This window comes from Orycteropus afer, unplaced genomic scaffold (genome assembly GCF_000298275.1).
Source record: "Orycteropus afer afer isolate SDZICR_OR568_19922 unplaced genomic scaffold, OryAfe1.0 scaffold00078, whole genome shotgun sequence".
NCBI lineage: Eukaryota > Metazoa > Chordata > Mammalia > Tubulidentata > Orycteropodidae > Orycteropus > Orycteropus afer.
Window position 1 is genome coordinate 424,551 of NW_006921665.1, and position 24,098 is coordinate 448,648.

General features: G+C 43.4%; 1 protein-coding gene across 1 annotated transcript in view; it reads right to left on the bottom strand.

The window, feature by feature from the left end:
• The window catches only part of DOP1B (DOP1 leucine zipper like protein B), a 208,787-nt gene that overhangs the window by 143,432 nt on the left and 41,257 nt on the right, over window positions 1-24,098 (bottom strand). The window contains 2 exon segments of the mRNA XM_042780999.1: window positions 2,694-2,864; window positions 3,692-3,873. Of these exon segments, the coding sequence (XP_042636933.1) occupies window positions 2,694-2,864; window positions 3,692-3,873 (353 nt within the window).

A 24,098-nucleotide genomic window follows, 5' to 3' on the forward strand; every position in this document is an offset into this window, starting at 1 on the left:
TCTGTGTCTGTGTTAATTGGTTTCCCTTTTCTTTGTTGAAGAGGGTCTGTGCAATCCTTCTGCCTAGTCCGCCATCTTGCCCCGCCTCCTAATGTGATTCACTCTTACAGTTAAAAAATTATGGGAACTGATGTGTTCATCTGTCAGATGATGGAAAAAAACTGACATCTATAGACATACATACATACAAACACCGACATACACACACACACACTCTCTTTCACACACCCATACACCCCCAAACACATTCTCATACACATATACAAACACACACCTGTTATCAAACCATGAATGTAGGTGAAGTTCTAGCAAGTGCCTAGGACTAGGACTTTCAGAGACATGGACACGACCCCTCTGTAACCTTAACTATTCATTAGCTCAATACCCACTTACTGAGACTCACTAAATACCTGGTGCTAGGATTCAATTAGGAGCTCTGGTGGTGTAGTGCCTAAGGCATCTGACTGCTAACCAGAAGGTGGGCGGTTCAAACCCACCAGCCACTCCTCAAAAGGAAGGTTGAGCTATTTACTTCCGTAGTGATACTGCCTCAGAAACCCAGGGAGGGGTCACTGTGAGTCGGATGCGACTCCAAGGCAATGAGCAATGACTTTGGCTTCTTCCTTTTTTTTGGTAGGATTTTATTGGCAAAAGCATACAGCTTGTGTCATGAGGAAATAATGGTAAAGGGAGATTCTCCACAGGGAAACTGAAAACCATTGCCAGACCTAGGTGGAGGCCTAAAATGGCCAAAGTGCTAATTTCTGGTTGAGTTTGTGAGATTCTGGTATAGATGCTGATGTAATGTGCCCTTGGTCACAATCCTTCAACCCATCTGGTCACCAGGCCTGAGTTGATGGAGACACTCCAAGTAGACCTCTGGGCACATGATTCTTCCCCACCCCTACCCCTCAGTCATAGCAGATATGGCAGGCAGGGGTGAAGGGCTAGTCTCTGGCATGGGGAAATGTGGGCAGTGCATTGTGAAATTCAACAGACACTTTTGCAAGCACAAGAGTTTCTATACCTTCTAAGTAGGCTGCACAATGGCTCTTAAAACAGTTCCTATTATCAGAGGTTAATCACTGTGGCATCTCTCAGGAGAGTTAACACAATGGAAGTGAGTTCTTAAATTTCAATTCTTCAAAAAACTGGATATTGTATATACTCATTACAATAGTCTGAAGGAATATGTGTTTTTTCTCACTCTTAACCAATTACCAAAAAAAACCGTGTGAGCTCTAGTGTCCGGGAGCTTTATGAGTTTCTCCAGTGTACAGTTGGAATTTGTCTAGGTATTCCACTTAGCAACATAATGACTCACCTTTTCAAGCTCTACCCATTAATGAAATCTACCTTTGCCTTATATTTCGAATCAGCCTTGTAAAAATGAGAGAACAAGGATGTTAGGATTCTACGCAGGTGGGTTAGAATCTCTGCTCTTGCTGACTCTGTGACTCTGGGAAAATTCTTACCTTCTGACTTGTCACCTGTAGAAAGGGGATAATTCCTGGGGCACAGGAATTAAATATGTACTTCATGTAGCATGACATGTACTGGAAGTGTTCAACTGTTGACTCCCCAAAAGGAGCCATTGCTAAGAGCTCACAGTTTCTTCTCTGTGTCCCCCATAAAATAACGATACAAGGAACTCATAGTGGGGCAGGACACAGGAGACTGAACTCCACGCTGCTATCTCCCTCCTTAACTAGCTATGTTTCTCTCAAGAAAGGATTTACTCTCTCTAGACTTGGGAGTTTCCCTTTTGGTAAAGGAGGTGCAGTAAGGTTCCCAAGGGAACACAAGTGTTTTGTCAAGTAGAGAACACAGTAGAAACATACAGCGCCTATTTCTCTATCTTCCCATGCTTTACGTATCTCTACACTTCTCATAATACAATGGAGTCCCTGGGTGGTGCAAATGGTCAATATGTTTGGCTGCTAATCGAAAGGTTGGCAGTTCAAGTCTACCCAGAAGTGCCTTGGAAGAAAGCCCTGGTGATGTGCTCCTGAAAAATCAAGAGACTGAAAAGCCTATGCATGTACAGTGTTCACTGCAGCACTTTTCACAACAGTCAAAAGATGGAAATAACTGAAATGTCCAACAACAGATGAATAGATAAACAAAATATGTTATACACACACAATGGAATACTACTCAGCCATAAAGAAAAATGAAGTTCTTACACATATCACAAGAAGGATAAACCTTGAAAGCATTCTGCTGAGTGAAATAACTCAGTCACAAACGGACAAGTACTATATGATTTCACTTACATGAAATAAACATATATAGAAAAACCAAAAAATGATCAGTGGGTACCAGGGGTGGGAGGAAAGGGGAAGCTTTTGTTTTGAAGGGCATTGAGTTTATGTTAAGTAGTGGAATAATTTGGAAAAAGATAGCAAGATTAGTGGCACAACATGAAGAATGTAATTAAAGTGTATATGTGGAAATTGCTGGATTGGTGTGTGTTTTGCTATGTCTATTTTCATCACAATAATAAATCAATCAATAAAAATTTAAGTCAAGAAAGAAAAGAAACCCTGTGGAGCACAGTTCTGCTGTGACACACATGGAGTTGTCTCAACAGCAACTGGTAATAGAATGAAACACAAGATGCTTCGCCTGCCCACCCACCCACTCACGCTGATGGGACACAGGCATGAGCAGTGGGTGAGAGAGATGCCCACCTGTCATAGATCTCCGAGCCCTCCTCGAGGCCTGGCAGCAGGCCGATGATGAAAGCCTGCAGGCTGGGCAGGAGCAGCTTCTGCAGTGGAAGGAAGTACTTCTCATACAGGCCGAGGAGCACGGGCCTCACTGACATCGCTGCATTTGCCAGGAGAGGAAACAGCCCACAGCTTGGAAAGAAGAAAAAATAATATGTTATGGGTTAACTGTGTGTCCCCCAAAACAATAATGCTGGAGTCCTAACCCCTGTACCTGTGAATGTGACCTTCTTTGAGGAAACAGAGTGTCTTTGACAATGTTATCAGTTAAGTTCAATGAAGTCATACTAGAGTAGGCTGGGTCCTAATCCTAATCGTTTCTGAGTGGTGTCTTACAAAGGGAGAACAGCCATGAAGACAGGGTTATATGCAGGGGGAAGGGATTGTGTGAAGACGGAGCAAAGAGGCACTAAGCATTTCCGGCAGCCACCAGAAGCCAGGGGAGAGGCATGGAGCAGCTGCTCTCTCAGAGCCCTCAGAAGGAATCAACACAGCTGATACCCTGAATCTGGACTTCTGGCCACCAGAACCGTGAGGCAGTAAGTTTCTGTTCTTTAAAGTTAACCACTTTGTGGTATTCTGTTACAGTGACACTACTGAAACTATGACACACACTTAATCAGAAGTTTCAAATGATATATCGGCTGCAGGGAGTTTTAGAAAGTAAATGGACAGCCATTTAAAATGGTGACATAGAGGGATGTATGACCTGAGATGGTTACAATACACTGTTAAGTAAAGAGCAGGTAACTAAACAGAATGCATATTAAGCTCCTACTTAAAAAATAATTAAAGACAAGCCTGGAAAGATATATTCCAAATGAACCCTGATGATGGCTTTTATGGTTATTTCTGCTCCCTCCTCCACCTTTTGCTTGTTTGTCATTTTCTAATCCCATGTAATGGAATATGGGTATAGTCAGGTAATAAAAAGAAACAGGGCAGAGAAGCAATTATACCTGTATAGAAACAAATCCTTGGCCAGCCATTTGGTCCCAACAATTTTGAAGATAATCTCATAGGTTTCTAGGGCTTTTAAGTGCACACCACTGGGCAAAGCCGGGTGCAAGCACTGAGCTAATCGCTTGCTGATAATGAGCCGTCTTGGCAACAAGGAATACTTCAGGTTACTCTGAAGTGCCTGTGGAACAAGAGGAAACAACACATGAGAAAGAACACAATGATATATACAGCTGACTGTAACTCTGATGAGGCCAGAACGAACATGGATGGCCCCCCAAGTGTGAGGTTGTTTTTTTTTTTTTGTTTTGTTTAATTGTGATTGGGTGAAAATTTACAGAACAAATTCATTTTCCATATAGCAGTTCATACACATTTTGTTTCATGACATTGACTGCAATCCCACAGTGTAACAGCTCTCTTCATACTTCCTCCCTGGATCTCTTCCCTGTGTCCTTTCCTATGCATTCCTACCCCCTAAGCTATCTCCCTGTGCAAATATTGCCCTTCTGTTCTTCCATGATTGACTGTTCTAAGGAGTGTACCTACCTGGTATAAATGTTCACCCTATATGCCTATCTATTATTTGTCTGGAAGCCATGGGAATAAGTGCAGTTTCAGACCTGAAGGGTAACTCAGGGCCATAGTCTTGAGGGCTTCACCAAGCTCTATCATACCATAAACCTGGTCTTTTTTTTTTTATAAAGATTTTGAGTTTTGTTCCACATTGTTCTCCCACTGTATCCAGAATCTCCTCCACTGATCCCTTTCCAAGTGGTTGACAGTGGTAGTCGAACGCTATCTAATTCTTCTTGTCTCATGGTCATATAGGCTGAGGTTTACATGGTCCACTAGTCCCTTGGACTAATTGTTTCCATGAGTCTTGGGTTTTCTTCATTCTTCTTCACTCTGGACGAGGAGAGACCCATTGCTGCATCTAGAGGGCCACTTGCAAGCTTTTAAGACCCCAGTTGCTACTCACCAAAGTAGAATGTAGAACAATGTTTCTGTGTAGTAATGCAAGTGTGGTTTTAAGAAAGGGACCTAACAGATTGAACCCACACCTGTGGCTTCCAGCCAAACAAAAGACAGGCATATGAGTTGAGCATTTACCTGAGGTAGAAACACTCCTTGGAGAGAACAATCATGGGAGAAAGAAGGGCTGCTTATGCACAGGGAGACAGCTCAGGGGGCAGGAGTGCATGGAGGGATGGACACAGGGAAGAGGTAGCAACTACCAGGAGGAAGTGGGAGGGGAGCTGTTGCATGGTGGCAAATTGTAGTCAATGTCATGAGACAGTGTATGTCAAATGCTGTATGGAAAGTGAATTTGCTCTGTAAACTTTTACCCAAATCACAATAAATAAATAAATAAATAAATAAACCCTGCCAAAAGAAAGAAAGGGACCTAATGGGACAAGAAGACATGGGACTTTACAGGGAGGGCCCCAAGCCAGGCTCCGGTGTCCCTGGCACCCAGGGAAGCCCCTGGCTAGCCATACTGGGGCGAAGCCAATAACAAAGTGGAAAGCAAGGTAGACACTGTCTTCCTTTAAAGCAACTCTCACTGTGAGGTTGGCTTCTAGGCAGCACAATGGAGCCTGTGCATGGGTTAGGGTGTCTCTACCTCTGGTGGCCACAATACAATGGTGAGACCAGGGGCAGGTGACCACCTGTTTCTAAAGAAGACACTGCTTGGGGACTTCAAGGCCCTGGATTATTGTACAGGGAGAGGGACAGAACTATCCCACCCTCTCCCAGTTTGGCTTCACAGCCAGGTGTTCAGAGCAGGGCTTATCCAGAGGAGATGGATTTGGAGACATTTGTAGTGGCTTCTGGCAGTTCCATCAATGGTGGCCCATGCCCCATGGGGAAAGCCCTGGTGGGACACCGCAACAGCTCTCCCTAAACACGTTTCCATTACCACATGATGTGGCCTGAGTGAAAGCATCACCCTGTACTTGCTGTACCGTGAAATATGCTCAGGAGTGTGAGCAGGCTGATGCAGTGCCACACGGCGCCTACAGGAGGACACCATAAGCTGGGTACCTGCTAATGGTTTAAGGCTATAATACAAAGTGTCTGTCATGAAAGTGGAATCAACCACAGAGGTAGCTCATTAGTGTGCACAAATATTTACTGAAAGCCTACAGGGTAAAGTCCACGCTTCTTAAACCGTCATTCAAAGGGCTTCGCCATCTGACTCCTGCCAGCTTTGCCACCTCTTCTGTTATCTATAGCAACACAAAAGAGCCTGTGATTCCCACCTGCCCCACTCTGTTCTCCAGCCCCATGCCCTTTCCATCCACCTTGCTGACTTCTCTGCACATGGAGTTCAGCTCAGGGTCCCTCCTTCACTGGGTTCCAGAAGCACATCCCTATCACTCCACATATAACACCATCTGCTTAGGGGCTGACTTAGATGGGAAGCACCTTGAGGGCCAAACACACACAAACACACAAAACCCAGCTGATGTCCTGTTGATTCCAAATCATTGTGACCTATGTGTATCAGAGTAGAACTGTGCTCCCAAGAGTTTTCAGTGGGTTGGTTTTCAATTGCAGACAGCCAGGGTTTTCTTCCAAGGCACCTCTCTCTGGTCGACTCAAACTTCTAATCTTTATGTGAGTGCATCTGCAACATCGAGAGGGACTCCAACTTAAACGCAGGGTCTCTCCAATTAATTTTTGTTATTTTAAGCCCTTTGGAAAGAGCCTAAAACAACACAGACAGTCTAAGGGTCTCTCACAAGATGTTTGCAATGCCAACTACATTCCTTCCAGGTAGATAGCCATCTTAGGACCATGACAACTTCATTTTTACAAACAAAGAAAACAATCACACCCTGTGGTAGTTAACTTTGTGTGTCAACTTGGCTGGGCCTGGTTGAGTGGCTGGGCAGCTGGATGTAGTATTCCCCATAATGAGACTGGTAATCAACTCCATGGTGGAATCTACTGCGAGCAGCTGAGTAGCTGCCATAGGGCTGTGGTCTGCTTCCTGTAAATAAGGAGAAGCCTTGGGGAATGGTCTCTAGTTTATGGCCCTCTTGAACCCTGCATATAGATGTGTTGTTGTTCAGCAGCCTGCCATACTCTGCCGACCTTGGGATTTTCAATGGACTTGAATTAATGGTCTGTGGTGTGGTTTGGTAATATCAGGACTGTGCCTTGTTACTTGTTGACCTTGGGTCTGTCAGCCTCAGCAGTCAGCAGCCAGCAGCTGAGTGAAGCCTCCAAACTGTAAGAATAAACTCCTGTTAAAGCCATCCCTTCTTGTCAGAGCAGCACTAGGTAACCAGAACACACCTCTAAAACAAACACTGAGGCTGTAGTTAAATGAAGGGAAGAGAATGAAAATAAGAGCTTTTTTTTTTTCATGAAAGCCTGTAGTCTAAATAAACTCTCAAAGTTAATAAAACTGTATCTTTAAAAGAGTCCTTGGGCGGTATAAACAGTTAAAGCATTTGGGTGATAACCAAAAGGTTGGTAGTTCAAGTTCACCCAGAGGCACCTTGGAATAAAGGTCTGACAACCTACTTTCAACAAATCAGTCAGTGAAAGCACTGTGGAGCACAATTCTACTTTGACACACATGGGGTCACCATGAGTCAGGGTCCACCTGACAACAGCTGGTTGGTTAATCACAGACTCCTTTTGGAAAGCTCAGTAAGAAACCTAACAATGGTGGTTTTTCAGGAGGGGAACTGAGATCCTGGGGAAAAGGTCAAAGAGACATTTTTCACTGAACAGCTATTGCTGCTGCTGTCGTTATGTGCCGTCAAGTTGGACCCAACTCATAGTGACCCCTCCTTGGGTTTCTGAGGCGGTGTCACTACAGAAGTAGATTGCCCAACCTTCCTTCTGAGGAGTGGCTGGTTGGTTTGAACCGCCAGCCTTCTGGTTAGCAGTCAAGTGCCTAGGTGCTACGCCACCAGAGCTCCTATTATAGATTTGAATTCTGCTCCATGTATTACCTACTCCCCATAATTTAATTATAGCACAAGAAATGATCCTATGTAGTTGGTTGCTGGACCTACTCAGCAGTAAGGCTGCTGAGGTCATTTATTATTCACCAATATTCATAGTCAACTCAGTGTTCACTGACAGGCATATGACCACAAGATGACCGTAAAATGTTCAACAGTTCCCTACCCTTCTAAGGCCTTATGGTCTGGTGGGGAATAAATACCAGAAGATAAGCATTTACATAGGACTGTTTTCTACATTGTATGACATCTTTTTGATGAGGACCCAGAAGGGAAATCTCCCTCTACCAGGAAAGTTTGTGCTTTTGGAAGTTGTTTATCTTAACGACATAGAATTACTACACCTCATCTCACTGGCCATGGGAAAATTCACGGGCACTTTGTTGCTTAGTTCTAACATGTCATGCCCCAAACTCTGAGGTCTGAGTCATACCAAGTACTATGGATTAATTGTGTTCCCTTCAAACTGTATGTTGGAATCTTAACCCTTATACCTGTGTATGTATCAAAAAAGAACAGTTTAGAGACATAGAGGCACATAGAAACAGGGAAGACATGCCATGGAAGGATCGCCAAGGAACCAAGGAACACCTGGTACTACCTACACCAGCTGCTGTGGAGTCAACTCTGAACTCATGGTGACCCACGTGTGTCAGAGTAGAACTGTGCTCCACAGGGTTTTCAATGGCTCATTTTTGGAAGTAGATCACCCAGCCTGTCTTCCAAAGTGCCTCTGGATGGACTCAAACCTCCAACATTTGGACTACCTACAAGGAAGGAATGGACATGGCCGAGACCCTCATTTGGATTTCTTGTCCCCAGAACTGCGAGCGAATACATTTCTGTTCTTTAAAGCCATTCACCTGTGGTATTTGTGCTACAGCAGCACTGGTTAACTAAAACATCGACTATTCTGGAAAATATCTGTGGAGTGGACGGAGAAGTGTCAGGAGCACATGCTCCCTCAGGAGGACACAGGACAGAGCTGCCATGTGGTGTGTTCACACATTGAGTAGCACGGATGCAGTACAATAAAAGCATGTAGGTTCAGTGGTGCAGGCAGAGCATCAGAGGTCGTGAGCAAAGCTGGCAAACCCAGAGCTCAGGAATTGGTTCCAGAACTTGCTAGACCATCTCTTAAGAGGTGTTAAGGCATTCTGAGCTGTTAAGGCAACAACTGAGTATCATCTTCATCACGGAATAATGAATCTGAAATAGCACCTGTGTCAAAGTGACTGCAAGCTAGCTTAACACACCTGGCACATGCAGTCTGGTACTTAATGTGTGCTTCTAAACTGAGGTGTTTGCTACTGTTGGAATTATATACATGAGCTTAGGGTTAGAAACTCAAATTTCAGTTTTGCCATTTGCTACTTAGGCAAATTTCTTAACCTTTCTGGTCTGCGGTTTCATCTGTAAAATTGGAGACAGTGGTACCTCATAAAGTTGCAAGCATCAAATGAGATACCACATGTAAAGAATACGTAGCACAGTACCTGGCACAGAGTAAGCAATCAACAAAGGTTTGCTCTTACTTCAATTACAAATTTAAAACTAAGCACAGGATTTGGAAGCAAAATGCACTACATTTAAAAGGATCTATTGGGCCCAGTTGTTTACTAATGTTGTTATTGCAGTTGGGTGCTGCTGAGTCAATTCCAACTCAAAGTGACCCCATGTGACAGTAGAACTGTGCCATTGGGTTTTCTTGGCTGTAATCTTTACGAGAGCAGATCACCAGTTCTTTCTCCTATGGAGCTGCTGCCTGGGTTCAAACTATCAACCTTTTCATTAGCAGCCAAGCACTTAACTGTTGCACCACCAGGCCTCTTGTTCATTTACTATCGTGCCCTTTATCATCATAAAAATGAACAAGGACACCAGATAGATGCATTAATGACAAAGAGTGAGAATAGATCATACTAGGAAGGAAATACATGTATTTGGAGGTGAGCGAGTATGATCAGACCCCAAGTATGGTGAGAATTCCAGGATATACTTTAGCCAAGAAGGAAGTCGGCACATGGTAAGAGGTGGAGCAAGATGATAAAGGGAAAGATTAATAGCAATTAATATTTAAGGTTACAAGAGAAATGATATTTCTTAAATGATAACTTTATGAGAAATTTCTAAGGAAACATTTTGCAAAATCCTAAGCCATGTAAGTAGAGATGAGAATCATCAGGTGAGAATACTTTTTATTTTATAGATTGGAAGCACTTTTGGAAACAAGAGTTTACTCAGTCTAGCCCCTTAGACAGGAGCTCTGGTAGCATAGTGCCTAAGGCACTTGACTGCTAACCAGAAGGCTGGAGGTTCAAACCCACCAGCCACTCCTCAGAGGGAAGATGGGGCAATTTACTTCCATAGTGATACTGCCTTGGAAACCCAAGGAGGGGTTGCTATGAGTCAGGTCCGACTCGATGGCACATAACAACAACAACAACAGCAGCCCCTTAGACAGAGCCCCATATTCTGCAATGTGGACTTCATTTGTGCAAGGAATGGGGTTGCATTCCTAATTAAAAACATCTTCTGGGTAAGCGGTACTAAGCACCATCTCAAAAACCTGCTTCTGGAAGATGCATCAAGGGGAACATCATGAAACTCTTGATGCTATGAAGGAAATTCTTTATCTTCACTCCCTATTCTCTTAATAGAAACTACAGGATAGAGAACTTGTCGCCGCTGGTCAGTGCTAAAGGCTGCCATGACAGTTTCTACTCTTGCTCCCTACAATTCTGCTCCTTAGTCTCACTGAGGACTAACACACAGTCACAAGGGGAACAGGAAATATCTCCATGCTTTTAGGGTAAACTTATCTGGCAGATACTGTTTGGAGTCCCTGAGGGGTGCAAAACAATTAACACATTTGGCTGGTAACCAAAAGGATGGAGGTTCGAGTCCACCCAGAGGCAGCTCAGAGGAAAGGCCTGGTGATCGACTTCTGAAAAATTAGCCACTGAAAACTCTCTGGGGGACAGTTACACTGATGCACATAAGGCCGTCAAGAGTTGTAGTCGACCCAACAGCAACTGGTGGACACCATCTGAAGTATCGTTTAACGCCATGTATATAAAGACTCCTGTGCCCTCCCCAAGCTCAGGGCTAGGAGAATTTATTTCTTAGGTGATAGGATTTGAGTTTTCTTACTTAAAAAGAACGAGCATTATCTAATGATTTACTTCCTCCTTCTGGCTGTTAAAAATTCAGATCTAAGTACTGTGCCAGGCGCCACAGCTTCCTGCAAACAGACATCCTTGGTGTGGAAGCTCCTTTGCAGCTGTCAGCTCACACCTCCTTGAGTACAAGGAAAGCCGCCCCCGTGCTGCCACCCCCGTGTCTTGGGTCCCCAGGACACTTTAAGAAACTGGAGGATTGTGCTGCATCCTTTCTTCACAGCTGCCACTTTTTTGTAAAAAGAAAATGTTCTACTTAGAGTAGTCCTTGCCTAGATCTCAGAACTGAATCCTGTGCTTCATGGCAACAGCTTTAATATGATAAGAACCATGAGCTCTAGAGGGACCCCAGTATACAGACTCTCCCTGGACCCAACGGACAAATCTCTCCTGACCAGTGTACAATGGGACACCTTGTAACAATTCCCAAAGAGGCATACAGACTTGTTCCATCCTCTCCTGTGTGTGAGTTTTCAATCCTTAATTAACAGAATGGAGTTGCTGGGTGGTGCAAACGCTAATGTGCTTGCAGCTAACAGATAGGCTAAAGGTTCAACTCCACACAGAGTACCTCAGTAGAAAGTCTTACTGATCTACTGAAAAATCAGCCACTGAAAACCATATGGAACACAGTTCTACTCTGGCACACATGGGGCTGCCATTTGTTGGAACTGGTTCAATAGCAATTGGTTGGTTAAATTAGCAACCATCTTAAACCATCTCCCACCTCCCAGTTCTTGAAAGCTCCTGAGTTCTCCTTCAGTGTGTGTGTATATGCATGCATGTTTCCTTGTCTAGTAAGTTAGTAAACTCTGCTTTGTAAAGTTCTGGTGGTCTTTCTTTTGTTCTTTGTTACCATTGCCTTTACCCTTTGCCCAACAACACAACCCAACTCCTATCAGACAAACTATGACAAACTAAACCTGGCTAAAAAACTCCAAGAGGTAATATCTGATACCAAGAAGGAAGCCCTTAGCTGATGAGGCTGACTTTTAAATGGCCTTCCTGAATCACACCCTTGAGTATGAACTAAAAACTCCTGCTTTGGTCTCTAGTCTTGGTGACTTTTTCTTCTTAGAGCTAAATGGACTCCAAGAACTACTTTCCTTTTCCCAAAAATCTTCCCTCATTCTCATCTCTCTCCCAGCTGTAACAGAATTTCCAAGACTAGAATTACTGCATTGATCAGGGAGTGCCGCCCACAGTCCACATTTCTCTTCTCCACCAATAGCCCCTCTCTAGGTGATTTGCTTTGACAAGTGTAGAAAAGGGGCAGTTTGAGTAGTCTGTTACCCTGCCCTGTAACCCATGAATGAACCCTGTTCATAGGACCAGATATGTTGGCCTGGTTTCTCTGATGGGATATGAATGTGAGCTGACTCTCTTTCTGGGGTATCTGAACCCAAAACATATCCATAGTAGATAGTGATGTTTCAGCACATACCTCCCCTTTACCTTGAGCACATGTCAGCATCTTCACAAACTATGGAGCAAAGTGTGTGCATTATATGGCACCTACCAACCCCACTGCTATATCTCTTCCCTAGAGGGAGGGAATGGGGTTCTTCTCCTGCAGCATAAGCGGGCTGTGTGTCAATCATCTCCTTGTGTTGGCTGTGGAACAAGACCCACTGGCCAAGGGGGACTGATGCCCACTATCAAATTTGACGTTGCTGTCTCTTCTCTATGTGAGTAAAGCATTGTTCCATCCAGTGTATGTCCTGTCTTTCTTGGTGACCCTGATACCTGCAAACTATGGAGTGGTTTATTACTCTCCATATGATAGGACTTCTCTCCTTGGAGTGGTAAAAGGTGTCATTACTCCACAGCAAGAAACTTCTCCAGTGAGACAAGCTGAGTGGATACTCTAGGGCAGTTTCCTTGTCTGGCTGACTCGTAAGCTTAATATATATAGTTTAAACGTGGAATTAAACAGTATATACTTCTAAAGCAAGATGAAAAATGTTCCTCTACCACTATAGAATAAACATCACAGAGAAACAGATGAACTGGGAAGGAAAAAAGTAGCCATGTTTTTAAAACCACCTTTTACAATGCTAAACAGAAAGAAACAATTATGATTAAACAGGAAATTTAACTTCCTTATTTATTTAATTCAGGAACTAAAATATTTTAAAAGCATTCCTTGAGATGTACTTAAGATATAATTATAGTGGTTTTCTTAATATCACTGCATCCATAGGACCTGTAAGTTGACATTAAAGCAAAATAATAAAAGTATAAAATACAAGGTTGGAAAAAAAGTCTGAACTACATCCAAGCTTCATTAATAGAGACCAAGAAGTTATCTCCCTTTGCTATATCCCTCAAAAGATTTGTTTTACTTTGACATTACACAATCTGGTAGTATGATATTGTCCAGGACTCTCAGCCTGATTGAGAACGGTTCTATGTAGGAAAGAGTGGCTCTGATGGTACAGTGGTTAACACATTCAGCTGCTAACCAAAGGGTCAGTGGTTCAAAGCCACCTGCTGCTCTGTGAGACAAAGATGAGGCATTCTCTTTCTATAAAAATTTACAGCCTTAGAAACTCTATGGGGCAGTTCTACTCTGTCCTATATAGTTGCTATGAGTTGGAATTAACTTGATGACAGTGGGTTGGGTTCGGTGTGTAGGAAAGATGATTAAAAACTCTAAAAGGGTCAGCCATGTACTCAAAAGTAATCTAAACATATGGACATCTTACGTTTGGTAACAGGTCCATGGATGCTTAGCTTAACTAGTAAAAATTGTCTGCCTTGAGCACTGTACTCTTTTAAAAACTATATGGGACCAAACTGACAACAGCAACTTGAAAGATTAGATAGGGGGCAGTGAATTTATATTAACTGGGGAAGAACAACTAGGAAAAGGAGGATGAAAATAGTTACACAACTCGAAGAATATAACCGATGTTACTAAATTGTACATGTAGGAACTGCTGAATTGGTGTATATTATGTTTTGCTATGTACATTCTCAACAACAACAAAATTAATTAAAATATGTTAAAGAACAAAAAAAGTCCCTGGAGAGTGCAAGCAGTTTGCACTCAGCTACTAAGTAAAAGGATGGGGGTTCAAATCCACCCAGTGTCAGAAATATCTGGCGATCTGCTTAAAAAAAAGAAAAAAACAAAAAAATACCCAGCCACTGAAAACCCTGTGGAGGACAGTCTACTTCTGACATACATGGGATCGCCCTAAGTCAGGACTGACTCTTTGGTAATGAGTGTTATGTTCAATAAAGAAAAAAAAAAAAAAGCCTTATTTAGCCTGTAAACATTTTTCTTAAATTTGTTCCCTTTAAAAAAGTTTCTAGAAGAGATAGCCCATGAGTGGTCTTGCAAAGAATGACAGCACTGACTCCAGAGCGCCAGATGCTCATCTATAAAAAAAAAAATCTAAGCAAGCCAACTTCAAAGCGTCTCCCTCATTAAGCAAATGGGGAGCTTCATTTATTCCAGTAAAATACTGGCATGTCTTCCTTTTGGAAGCCTGGTCATCTTTATAAGGTTGTTCACTTTGTGCCCAAAAATGGAGCTGTAAAATGGCACAGTGAATAAGACTGCCCAGGTGGACAAGTTTGAAGACTCATTTAACTACTTGCCAAGCAACAGTGCCCTACAGACAGAATGAAAACACAACAGACACTGAGTAATAGCAAACTGGCCAGCAGTTCCCCTTTAGTAAAGCAGGCCAAGTCCCAGTGCAGGAGCACATCACTCCTCATCTGAAAGGTAAGTGGGTTGGTCACTGGGTGAGCATATGAGAGTGTGGGAGAGAGAGATGAGGAATGGCAAGAAAGGAACCTGGAGAAACAGGTTATCAAGGTCCTTGAAAGTTCACAGGAAGCCTGTGATGGCAGCTTTTGTTTAATCAGTGTCACCACTGTTGAAATTTCTTTGTAAACAAAGGAGTTTCCTTCTTGAAAAGGTCACCAACTGAAATATCTCAGTAATGCATTCAGATGAGGCAGATGAACCCTAATACTAACCTACATGGCAAGGCACCAATGTGGGTTATGACATCCATATACCACGCTCCTAGCTCGCAGTAAAGCTGCTAACAGGAACAGGAGACCCTGCCTAACTCAACCTTCCGTATTCATTAGAGAGACACACTAGAATAAAACAATACACGACGATAAATGAAGATGCATTGAGGTACGGTTTTAGGTAAACTATTGTCTATCTTTCAAATCACCTTTACCTTCTTATTTAGGTTTTTGTACCTACTATTAACTTACACTTCTGAGCAAATACCACATTGTTTGGTATTAATCTCCTAATCTTCATTGTATTAATCTCCTATGACTGCCGTAACAAAGTATCACAAACTAGGTAATCTGAAACTTCAGAAAATTGTTCTCTTACAGTTCTGGAAGCTAGGAGTTAAAATTCAGGGTGGGCCAGCAGGGCCATGCTCTCTTGGAAGGCGCTGAGGGAGAATCCCCTCCTTGTCTCATCTAGCTTCTGGTAGCCTCAGTCGTTCCTTGGTTTGTAGCAGCTTCACTCTAGTCTCTGCTTCTGTCTTCATGTGGCTGTTCTCCTTCTGTGCTTCTTGGCCCTTTTCATAGGGACACCACTCGGACTGGATTAGGACCTCCCTCGCTTCAGTATAACCTCACGTTAACTAATAACATCTTCAAAGATGCTATTTCCAAACTAGGTCACACTGTCCTTCGCCAAATTATTCCACCACCATTAACATAAATTCAATGCCACCTAAGCGAAAACTAATATAAATTTTTTAAAATGGTATCAGAGAAGCAAAGGCACTGAGCTATTGTGGGCCAGGCCTCTGAGGCAGGTGCAGCAGGATGCCAGATCCATGTTGTTGTTGCTGTTAGGTGCCATTGAATCATCTCCGACTCACAGCAACCCTTTGTACTGCAGAACGAGAACACTGCCCAGTCCTGTGCCAACCTCACAATCTCTACTACACCCGAGACCATCACTGCAGCTACCATGTTAATCCATCTTGTTGAGGGCCTTCCCCTTTTGCCTGACCCATGGTGGCTGCTTACTAACTGGATTTGTGAAGCACAGGGCCTAGGCCTTGGTTGGGCATTTTCAGAACTTATTTTTACTGGTTCATCCTGACTTGATTCTGTTGTGGAGGGAATGCTTTGCTGGTCTAACCCACAAGAAAGCAATTAGAAAGTCAAGGGGAAGTACAACATGATAAACATAGGCTATAATTTAGACAGATGTGGGTCTGAGTCAGGGGTCCATCTTAAATCAGCTGTTCAGTCTTTCACAAGTTACCTGACCAGTCAGAGGCTGGTCAGGTATGTCTTCTCATATCTACCATGTGCCATCATCTAACCCACCTGGTCACCTGGGTGAAACTCAAAAAGGAGCTGAAACATTCAGAGTAGTCACTCCATTTCCACTTCCCCATGGATCAGGGTTAACACTGAATGCACAAGTACACATGCACACTCACATGCCCACAAGCAGGAACACACATGTGTGCAAATGTGCATGTGTGTAAGGCATATCCATCCACACACCCACATGCATGCATACACATGTGCACGCCCATGCATGTATACACACGCACACACACATACACAGACAAGAGCCCAGGGCCCATCAACTGCACAGGGTGCTCCCAATTTCTTGGTTAAGAAGACCTGGAAATCTTCATGCTAGATCAAAAAGCTACTCCTTAAAATACAACACAACAAACATCATTATCTCATAGCAAGAAAGCTACAGCACGTATGTGTGAACACTGTGCTTGAGCTCCTGAATTTATTACAACATTTTGAATATAAAAGCCACTCTTTTGCTAGAATACCTGTCTTTCCACGTAAAATTGTTGGGCAGTTGTAGTTACAATACTTTACATGTTCCCAGACTTACCTTTTTTGACGATATTGCACTTCCTCAGCCTTCTCTGATATCTGTACATGTCACCCACCCCCGCCTCTGTGGCAGGGGCTCCTGTCATCATATTTTTTAATTCTCTGGCATCTGCCAGGTGTTCCTGGTTTGTGGGAGCTGTTGTTGTCATTAGCTACCCTTGAGTAGGCCCCCAACTTGTGGTGACCTCTGACAATGGAACAAAATGGTGCCCACTCGGTTGCAGAAGGGATCACTGTGATTCACAGAGTTTTCACTGACTGATTTTTGGAAGTAGATCACCAGACCTTTCTTCCTACTCTTTCATAGTCTGGAAGCTCTGCTGAAACCTATTCCACATCATACCAAAAAAATAAAACCAAACCCACTACTGCCGAGTCAGTCCCAACTCATAGCGACCCCTCCTTGGGTTTCCGTAGCAGTTATCTCTGTGAAGGGAGATTGCCCAGTCTTCCTTCTGAGGAGTGGCTGGTGGGTTTGAACCGCCAACCTTCTGGTTAGCAGTCAAAGGCCTTAGGCACTATGCCACCATAGCAATGTGCAAACCTTCACCGACTGATGGGTGGTGGCTACACATGAGGTATACTGGCTGGGAATGGAAACTGGGTCTCCTGCATGGAAGGGAGAAGTTCTACCATTGAACCACCACTCCTCTCACCATTGGGGGATTTTTGTCTTCTTTACTAATTCCATGAGGATGAGGTTTCCCAGCTCAGACCCTATGGCGACAGAATAGCAGTAGGTATGAGACAGGACCTGGGCCAAGTCCTTCTCTGGGATTTGTCAATATGGAGCTAGAGAAAGCCGGAGCCTTACCTTTTGAGCCTCAGAGCTACAAGTAAAACAAAGAACCCGGATTAGAAAGTCACCCTCCTTCTTCAAACACGGGGTCACTCCAAATCTTTACAGGGTCTCAGACAACACTGCAATGAGGCTCACATACCACGCATCTAAATAAATATCTGGAAGTTATAAATGCTAATCACAATGTGCCCTATCTTGCACCTTCAAAACATCCTGGCAGACTAGGTTCAAATTTAGAATCCCTACTCTTTGGAGTTCTATGGAGAAATGTGGCATGTAGGGAGTGCTCTTCCATTTCCTTGTATCCCCACTCCATGCAGCCATACAAAGGGCAGACACCTCAGCTCACATGTCCAACTCTACCCATTCCCATCACAAACTGCCACTGTGGGAGTCCAGCAGTGGGCATGGGGCAGAGGCCTGAGCAGGCCTAGGAAAGAGCTCAGGGATGACTACCTGGAGCATGGTCTAGAACAAGGGAGGGCAGGGCAACAGGTGAGCCCTTGGAATCCTCACCCTGGATGGGTACAGCTATGGGAGGGCTGGTGCAGAGCTCTCTAAAGCATAAGGCAGAGCAGGACCTCTCTTGCCTGAGTCTACTGGTGATGTTGCCTGTTGCTACAGTTGTGCTCTTGAAATAGGGAGCCACTAAGACCAAAGAATTCAAAGACAGATCTACTGGCAAATATTGTAGAGAAAAAGACCCGGGATAAAGCTAAATGTTTCAGGTTCCTGGGTGATGTAAACAGTTAAAACACTCTGCTGCTAACTGAAAGGCTGCAGGTTTGAGCCCACCTAGAGGCACAAGAAAGGCCTGGACATCTACCTCTGAATGATTAGTCACTGAAAACTCTACGGAGCACAGTTCTTTTCTGACACACATGGCGTCGCCATAAGTCAGAATCAACTTGATGACTAATGGCTAGTTATGCTAAGAAAAGCAAGTGCTATTGGAGGACCATCATCATCATCTCCTTAGGGAGAGTGACCAGGAAGTTCATGGGTCCCTTTTACCCTAAGCCAGCTCAGAGTGCCAGGACCCACTCTGCTCTTCTGGTGTCCTGGACAGACACTTTCAGTCAGGAATACCTTCACACTTAATTGAAAAGGAAAATTAAGCAAGAGAGAAAAGAACCAGCCTGGTACTTTAACAGATAGGAAACCAAGATTCTACGTGTAAATGTTATGCTCAAAGTCACACATCTACCCGGTATAATCAAATCTACAGTCCTTTTCTATGGTATGCAAAGCACTATTCTGGAAAATTTGCAAGAGAAAATATACAGAAAACACAGCTCATGAGAAGCTCCTAATTCTGATGGCCAACCACAGAAATGGGGGAAGAAGTGTGGGTTTAGCATGGGGCTGGCCCAGGCTCAAGTTACTGTATGCAGAGCTGTGGGGCCTCAAGTCAGTCTCTGAGCTTCAGGCTCCTTAGCAGTAAAAAGGGCTGAGAAGCACCAATTTTGCAGGGTTACAGATTTAAAAAATAATGGCTGAGAAGCACACAATAGGGCTCATTAAGGGACTCACTCTATTTTGGGGGGCTAAGGGCTGATACCAACACTTGTCTGTCAGTTTATCCTACTGTGGTGGTCTGCATGTTGCTATGATGCTAGAAGCGATGCCACTGGTATTGCAAATACCAGCAAGGTCACCTATGGTGCATAGGTTTCAGTGGAGCTTCCACACTAAGACAGACTAGGAAGAACGGCCTGGTGACCTGCTTCCAAAAATTAGCCAATGAAAATCCTATGGATCACAACAGAACACTATCCAGTATAGCACTGGAAGATGAGTCCACTAGGTTGGAAGATGCTTAAAACACACAGTGACTGCAATAATGGACTCCAGCATACTAATGATCATGAAGATGGCACAGGACCAGGCAGTGTTTCATTCTTCCGTTACATGGGTTCATCATGAGTCGGAGCTGACTTGATGGCAACTAATAACAAGTGCTGATAGGCTCAGAAATAATTAGAAAATGGCGGGGGATGGTGGCTGAGTTCTACAGTAAACCACATGAAAAGAAAGTGAAGATGTGGAGAAAATACATGCTTCAGGATATATTTTAAACCTTGAAACATACATAATGCACAGAGTACTGAAATACTTAAAGAGTTTATCATTACAAACCAGAAGATCTAATAAAAGTACTTGTACCATTAAAAATACAGAATGAAGATGCATGGATATACAAAATGTGGTACAAACATAAAATGGAATATTATTCAGCCATAAACAGAAGTTCTGACACATTTTGTGACATAGGCGAGCCGTGAAAACATTATGCTGAGTGAAATAAGTCAGTTACAAAAGGACAAATATTGTATGATTCCAATAACATGAAATATCTAGAATAAGTAAATGCATAGTGATAAAAGTTTATGAGTGGTTAGCTGGGGCTGGTGAGAGGGGAAAAGAAGAAGGTACTAGTTAAGGTGCACTGAGTTTCTGTTAAAGGTGACGAAAAAATATGGAAACGGATAGTGGCTGCCCAACATGGTGAACATAATTAATGTCGCTGCATTGCACACATAAAAATGGAAAATGTGTTTATGTATTTCCCCACAATAAAATGAAGGATCTGGTAAGATGTCATTTTTGTTCCTTTTTAAGAATACTTTAATCTACATAAGGCACTCTGGTGATACAGTAAGTAAAGTGTTTGGCTGCTAACCAAAATGTTAGCAATTCAAACCTACCAGCTGCTCAATGGGACAAAGATAAGGCAGTCTGTTTTCATAAAGATTTACAGCCTTAGAAACCTTATAGGGAAGTTGTACTCTGTCCTATAGGATCGCTATGGGTCAGAATTGACACGATGGCCAAAGGCTTTTTGGGTTTATCTAATACAAATGGCAAAATATGACGAACAAACAAACCTATGTGGGAACTAAATTATTAAACTTGGAGCTACAAGAGAGGCGTGAACATCTTGGGGACAGTTTCATTGCAGATTCCAAATAGGCTTTAGTCCCAACAGCTCCACTGGCAGAACTCAATATTCTTCAAAAATCACACCCAGAAGAAAAGAACTGGCATGCTTAAGTGAGACTTGTCTGTTGGTTTGTTGAATCATGGTGGTTTACATGTTGCTGTAATGCTGCAAGCTATGCTGGTATTTCAAATACCAGCAGGATCACCTGTGGTGGACAGGATTCAGCAGAACTTCCAGACTAAGACAGACTAGAAAGTAAGTCCTGGAGTTAAATAATAACAATGAATCCATGAAACAGCTAACAACACGGATGAACATGGAGGACATTACACCAAGTAAAGTAAGTCAATCACAAAAGGACACATATTGTATGAGATCACTATTACTGAAAGTCAAGGAAAGGTTTATGCACAGAGAAACATTTGAATCTTATCAGGGATGGGAGGGGGAGGGAGGGAAAATCACCAAGTAGTAGACACCTATTAATTTGGGTGAAGGAAAAGGCAAAATACAATAAGGGGGAGGTCAGCACAACATGACAAAGGCAAAGGAAGACATAGGGAGGTATGCAAGAGCAAAAGGCAACAATGGTAAATACTATTACAGGTGCAATGCTGCAATAACATATAACAAATAATAATTTATGAGTGGATACATTAGGTAGATATGTAAGCTAAACAGGTGTGGATGGTGTATGGGAGTACACCCATGAGGCATATATAGGTTTGACAAAGGATATTTCTACATACATATTTGTATGTGTTACAAATATCAAGGTATATCAAAACCAAACCAAACATACTGCTGTCGAGTCGGACCTGACTCATAGTGACCCCTCCCGGGGTTCCCGAGGCGGTAGCACTACGGAACTAGATTGCCCAATCTTCCTTCTGAGGAGAGGCTGGTGGGTTTAAACCTCCAGCCTTCTGGTTAGCAGTCAAATGCCTCAGGCACTATGCCACCAGAGTTCCCATCAAGGCATATAGTAGCCACTGTATCAGGCAAAGTTATGTAAGCTTCTTAGCCATAACGAAATACATTGAGGAACTGAGTTACTAAGCTTGAGGGCTTAGGACCATCAGCTCAGGAGACACTAGGTCAACTGGTACAACATAGTCCATAAAGACAATGTACTACATCCTACTTTGGTGAGTAGTGAGTGGGATCTCAAAAGCTTACAAGGGACCATCTTCCTGTCCAGAGCAAAGAAGAATGAAGACTCAAGGAAACAATTAGTCCAAAGGACTAACAGACCATGTTAACCACAGCTTCTACTACCCTGAGACCAAAAGAACTAGTTGGTGCCTGGCTACCACTATTGATCACTCTGATCAGGATCATTACAGAAGATCCTGGACAGAATGGGAGAAAAATGTAGAACAAAATTCAAAATCATGAAAAACACCAGACTTAACAGTCTGATAGAGAATGGTGGAACCCTCGAGACTACAGCCTTTAGACACCCTCCAAACCTGCAAATGAACCTACTCCTAGAGATTATCTTTCAGCCAAAAAAATAGACCCTATAAAGTGAACAATGTCTGTGAGATATCTGTTCCTCTGAACAATCAACCACACAAGACCATAAAGGCAGTATTTGCACAGAAAACAAAGTTCAGAAGGCAGGAAAGTGCAGGAAGATGGACGAATGGAAATGGAGAACCCAGGAAAGAAGTAGAAAGAGTACTATTACATTGAGGGGATTGCAACCAATGCCATGAAACAAAATGTGTATAAATTGTTGAATGGGAAACTAATTTGGTCTGTAAACATTCACCAAACCACAATATTTTTTATTTTTTTAAAGAAAGGCATGAGGATCTACTTCTGAAAATCAGCCAATGAAAACCTTATGAAGTACAACAGAAGGCTGTCTAATATAGCTCTAGGGAATAAGCTCCCCAGGTTGGAAGGCACTCAAAATACACAGTGGTCACAACAGTGGATTCAAGTATACCAATGATCACGATCATGATGATAGTATAGAACAGAACAATGTTTCATTCTGTTGTACATAAGTTGGAGCTGACTCGACAACAACTATCAACAAATGTTTTTTTCTTCCTCCACAGAGCCCCCTTTTTGGGATCTCCAGAGTAGGACTTCCTATCCTCAAAGCTGGGGTGGATCAAGTTCAGACAGGCTGTCAGACTTCAGGACATGTCCTCCCAGAGAGTGCATGGGGTCCTGTCAGCCCACAAGATCCTAATGCAACCAGAACACACCTGGGTCATCCGCTGGGTCAGAAGGACAACGATACCAAGGGATGTAATTCAGATTCTCGAGTGGCGGGAGGAGAACACAGCTCTCTGTGACTGCACTGCCTGTTCAGTCTGATCTGAATCTGATTTGCATTCTCCTCATCTATACTCCTCTTCTGCTTTCTCTCCCAGAAATCAGTTATCTGCATAGAAGCAGTGGCAGTAAAATAGTACATTCCTGGTGGCTGGGTGGGAAGGGGCCAGTTAGTGATGTGCACACGGAGGGTGACAGAGGTATAAAGGCCTAGCTTTCTCCAGATATACTGAACCCCAAAGCTGGCACTTCTTCCCAAATGGCCAGCTTGTTGTTGTTGTTATGTACCGTCGAGTCGGACCCAACTCATAGCGACCCCTTCTTGGGTTTCCAAGGCAGTATCACTACGGAAGTAGATTGCTCAACCTTCCTTCCGAGGAGTGGTTGGTAAGTTTATAAAACCCTTCCCAGGAACATCCAGAACAAAGAGGCAGAGCCCTGCCTGTGGAGGCATCAAAGAGGCCTTTAAGAATGCATCCTCCTCAAAGCACAACCAAGGCTCTGTAGTTCAAATGAAACCTCTGAGATGGAGAGACAGGAAATTCTCTACAATTACTCTGTAAAAGCCTTGATACCAGCTAACCACCCCCTCCAGTGCAGACAGCCAGGTCAGATAGGTCAATCTGTCAACAATAAGGGTGCTTGCATAACCTACAGAAGAAAGGGGCGCCAGGGTTTCAGAGTGGTGTAGTCTTAGCTCAGTTAGGAAGTACTTGGCTATAAACAATAGAATATCCAATATGTAGATTGATGTTGTCAATGATTTCATATTACTTGGTTCCATAATCAATATCAATGGAAGCAGCAGTCAAGAAATCAGACGTACTGCACTGGGCAAATCTGCTACAAAAGACCTCTTTAAAGTGCTTGTGGTAGTTATGTTTGTGTGTCAACTTGGCTGGGCCTAGCAGAGTGGCTGGGCAGCTGGTGGTAGTTATTCCCCATGATGAGACTGGCAATCAACTCCATTGTGGAATCTACCACAAGCAGCTGAATAGCTGCCTTTAGGTATGTGGTCTGCTTCCCATATATAAGCGGCAGCTTTGGGAATGGTTTCTAGCTTATGGTACACTTGGACCCTGCGTGTAGCCGTGTCATTGTTCAGCAACCTGCCACGCTCTGCCGACCTTGGGACTTATAATGGACTTAAATTAATGGCCTGCCATGTGGTTTGGTTAATATCAGGAATGTGCCCTTTTACTTGTCAATCTTGGGCTTCTCAGCCCCAGCAGCCAGCAGCTGTCTGAGTGAAGAAATGCCTCTAGCTTCAGTGGGCCGGAAGCTGGAGGCAGAGCTGAAGCCCAAGGCTGAGGGGCTTTCAAC